Source organism: Anarrhichthys ocellatus, unplaced genomic scaffold, assembly GCF_004355925.1.
Source record: "Anarrhichthys ocellatus isolate YVR2014 unplaced genomic scaffold, GSC_Weel_1.0 scaffold4611, whole genome shotgun sequence".
Classification (NCBI taxonomy): domain Eukaryota; kingdom Metazoa; phylum Chordata; class Actinopteri; order Perciformes; family Anarhichadidae; genus Anarrhichthys; species Anarrhichthys ocellatus.
Window position 1 is genome coordinate 1 of NW_022284585.1, and position 4,228 is coordinate 4,228.

At 42.1% G+C, this 4,228-nt stretch overlaps 1 protein-coding gene across 1 annotated transcript; it reads left to right on the forward strand.

Annotated features, from left to right (window-relative positions):
• Positions 1-6: 6 nt before the first annotated feature.
• On the forward strand, positions 7-3,026 carry LOC116379567 (1-phosphatidylinositol 4,5-bisphosphate phosphodiesterase delta-1-like). The gene is made up of 5 exons (XM_031841524.1): positions 7-38; positions 142-320; positions 1,485-1,620; positions 1,726-1,875; positions 2,037-3,026. The coding sequence occupies exons 1-5, from the start codon at positions 14-16 to the stop codon at positions 2,126-2,128; spliced, it is 582 nt and encodes a 193-aa protein (XP_031697384.1). The 5' UTR covers positions 7-13; the 3' UTR covers positions 2,129-3,026.
• Positions 3,027-4,228: the final 1,202 nt, after the last annotated feature.

Below are 4,228 nucleotides of genomic sequence, written 5' to 3' on the forward strand. Positions count from 1 at the left end.
TAACCCAGTGCCCATGTGGAACGTTGGCTGCCAGATAGGTACGCTCCCTTTACTATATGCAGAGATCCACTCATTAGCATATTAAGTGTTACAGTTAATAGTTAAGGTTTCACTCCTTTCTCTCTCTGATTTGGTTTTTAGTGGCGTTGAACTTCCAGACTCCCTCCAAGGAGATGCACATAAACCAGGGTCGGTTTCTGCCAAACGGTGCTTGTGGCTACATCCTGAAACCAGAATTTCAGAGAAGCCTGTCCTCTCAATTTGACCCCGGCACACTTTCCAAAGGGCCCTGGCTGAAGAAGAAGACCTTTAACGTGATGGTGAGAGTTTTTTGCAGTTTAACCCTAAAGTGTTACGGGTGTAGTTAGGACCCAGGAGCAGTACGACAACACCAGGAATAGTTTGACTTGAATTCTTTATTTTCTTCGACACACACGTCAGGAAGAATATTCTCAGGAAACCAGTGACAGGTTCTCGTGGTCAAGGACAGAAGGCTGAGCGAGTTACCAGGGCAGAGGCAAGGCGAGGCGAGGTAGTCCGAAACAGGCAGGGTCGGCAACAGGGAATCAGTCCAAAGGTGTATGCGGGAAAGTCTTGCATGAAAGCAGAGAACGATCTGGCAGTGAGTGTGTGTGAGGCAGGGGTTTAAATTGTGGAGGAGGCAGAGTGAGCAGGTGAGAGTAATGAGCTGATGAGGTGAGTGTGACTGGCAGGTGCACTGAATGAACTGATTAGGTGAGTGAGAGGTGGAAAAACTAGATAGAAGTGGCAGAGCTGTGACATAAAGAGGTCACACCAAAGTGACATCAAAGAACCAGCAGCGACAAAGGCCGACTGTTGTGTTGCCTCACGACGCCTGTGTTGCATTTGACCACACTGCAAAGATCACAGCCAACAACTATCTAGCGTGTACATCCTGTGGCTGCGCGAGAGGAAAGAACTCTCTGTACTAGCAGGTAACGGTGGTCTGCATTCGCCATTCGAAAAGGGAAACAGGAAGACCTAGACAGCGGATATACAAGCCGTTGTTATGATACATACGTGAACCAAAGCAGTTTGTCGACCATTTTCACACGAATCTCCCTCACCAGTTAGCTTCATTCCAGATGGATAAATTGTTTTGACAATTTCCGTGTATTGGAATGTCCAGATGAGGTTGAACAGCCAAACAGACTGATTTCCCTCACCGACGGATCCTTAATCGGCTAAAATATTGCCGAACAGGGCATAATAGTGCCAACGGTGCAACACCAAAAAAAAAACAGGGCCATAGACGCTCACCAACAGCTATAAAATAGCCAACGCTCGGGGTGTCTGGGCCCTAAAGTAAAGTTAAAGGTGCCCCGTGGATTGGAGTCAAGGTTTTGAATTTGTGCTTTAAATCTCTGATATTTGCTAATGACTTTTCATGCTGCAGACCTGATTTTCTTCTCTCTTCATATTTGTATTGTTATATATTTGTGTTTTGTTTCTCGATACAAAAGGTGATCTCAGCTCAGCAGTTACCTAAAATCAACAAGGACAAACAAAAATCCATCGTTGACCCTCTGGTGAGAATGGAGATCTACGGCGTCCCGGCGGACAACGCCAGCAAGGAGACACACCACATCGATAACAATGGTGAGCGTAACCCACATACACATACACAGATATGGACACACACTGCATTGTTCAGTTTTCCCTTTGAGCAAATGTCACAAGCTGAAAAATAATCTCTCCCTGCAGGGTTCAACCCGATGTGGAATGAGAAGTTCACGTTTGACATCCACGTCCCAGAGCTGGCCATGGTGCGGTTTGTGGTGGAGGACTATGACTCAACATCCCAAAATGATCTCATCGGGCAGTACTGTCTACCGCTCACCAGCGTACAGAACGGTAAGAGAGTCCAGCTTAAACAGAGTTCGAACTATCACAACTATTTGATAGACAATAGCAAGATGTAAATCATATGACTGTTTTTTGTGCATCATATAATGTATGAAGTGTTTCTTACACTGATTTGCTGACGAAGCTAAAACTCACTTCCTTTTTTCCAGGGTATCGCCACGTCCCGCTGCTCACCAAGAGAGGTGACGTCATCTGCTCGGCCGGACTCTTTGTGCATCTCATGCTCATAGACGCCCAGTAGGATCGCGTTTGGATAAACCTTCATGTCAGCAACAGCATTTGTTTTAAGGAACTCTTTGAAGGAATTTGTCCAGTTTTAATGCTAAATATAATTTAAGTTTAAGTTTGTCATCTGCCAAGCCGCAGGTCCTGACTCACCGTTTTATGCGTAACACTTTCCGGTCATTGTGTAATTTTAGCTTTTTTAAAAAAGAAGTATGGTTGAGAGTTCAGAGTGAATGAAGAAGTGAATGAAAGTGCAGTGTGGGAAAGTATTTAAAGAAAGTCATTCAACTGTATTTGCCATATTGGGGGAGGGGGGGGTACAATAACTAGAGGAGTAAGGTGTATATAATTCAGTTTTTCTGAATAGTATTTTATTTCTTATAGATTTCTCATGGCTTTATATCCCTTCAGGATAATACAAATCATGCTCATGGAAACAATGTATTTGTCAAGAAACACAACGAGTACTGAACTGTTTTAGTGACTCTGCCTTGATTTAAGTTTAGTGGGGTTATGATGTTGGTCACTGGAGCAACAGAATAAACAGTATGATATCAAAACGCAAATGTTTTGCCCATTGAGAGAGACACGTGCGTGTCTGATGCTTTTAATGGTTTTATGTGAAGCACTTCGAATTGCCTTGTTGTTGAAATGTGCTCGACAAATAAACTTGCCTTGCCTTGCTCCACAATGTTTGTCAATGTTTTAATTATTTAAAAGTCTTAAAAAATATGTTTGACTATAACATTATGAGCATATCAAGAAATGAACTGTATCATACACAAATCTGCTTTTAACATATTGAGCAGTAATTCATCTTATCGAGTATTTCATGTCAAACTAATATTTTCTATCGTACTTGTCTTGTCTCTTGTATGAATTTGCACTAGCTCTCAAATAAAACCAGCAGAGTCCCTCATTCAAGCTTTTGTGTGTTTATTCATCATGAAGTGATTCAACCAATAACAATAATATCCTGAGGAAGATCAGATCATGGAACATTGAAAAATATGGATAAATATAAAGCACAACAATTGCAAATAATCTTAATTTAAGTGTAAATTGTGTCTTGATTTAGTATTTATTCAGAATCATATCAATAAGCTAATTCTAACATCTGTAATCACTTTAACTGGGTTTATGGTGGAAAACAGTCAGAAATATAACAAAACAATAAGCAGGTGAAATGAACTGACCTCTACTGTACTCTCTCTGTTAATACATCAGGAAACACTCACTAATTATAACTGAATCACAACATCGTCAGTGAATCACATTTACAACCATAGAGGGATTTTGAGACAACGGGGTCCTTGGCACAGACTTGTAAACGGGCCGTCCTTACAGGTGGGCAGGCTGAAAAGAGACAGTGTTTCTTTGTAGCCATTTAGTGTCAATGTAGTTGCTTTGTGTTTCCTATTTTTGTAGTCACTGTGCAACTTTCTTGTCAATTTGTGTCTCTTTGTAGTTATTTTGTGACTTTTTGTACTAATTTTGTGTCTCTTTGTAGTTATTTTGTGTCTCCTTGTAGTTGTTTTGTGTCTACTTGGTTTCATTTTTTGTCTCCAAGCACTCATTTTGTGACATTTTGTATTCATTTTTTTTGTCTCTTGGAGTTTTTTTGTGTCTCTTTGTAGTCATTTTGTGTCACTTTGTAGTCATTTTGTGTTTCCTTGTAGTTGTTTTGTGTCTATTTCTAAACAAACTGAGTGAACAGCTTAACTAATCTTGTGTTTGTGCTGTACTGTATTTCAGTAAAATGTTACCGAATAGCCTTTGTATGCCTTGAAGCTGTTTTACTGAATGAACCACAATAATGACTTCCACGCTTTTGCAACACCCATAATTCTTTACCCACCTCTCTCTGACCGGGGTCCACTCCCTGTGGCAGCTCACTGGGTGACTTGTTGATGATGAGCTCTGGGTCCAGATACATCCCAGAGCCTCCAGCAGAGGGGGACACAGTGCCACCACCTGGGGATGATGGACTGAAGCTCGGGGAGGGGGACAGGGTCATGGACACAGAGGTCTGGGCTCTCTGAGTTGACGGGCTGGTGGGAGTAGAGGGTCTGGGGGACAGCTCACCTCCGTGGAACCGGTAGACTGGAGGGGAGCT

Coding starts and splice junctions, on each gene's coding strand:
- LOC116379567 (XM_031841524.1), top strand. CDS start 14: ATGTGGAACGTTGGCTGCCAGATAG. Junction 39..141: donor GAACGTTGGCTGCCAGATAG/GTACGCTCCCTT, acceptor TTTGGTTTTTAG/TGGCGTTGAACTTCCAGACT. Junction 1,621..1,725: donor ACACCACATCGATAACAATG/GTGAGCGTAACC, acceptor CTCTCCCTGCAG/GGTTCAACCCGATGTGGAAT.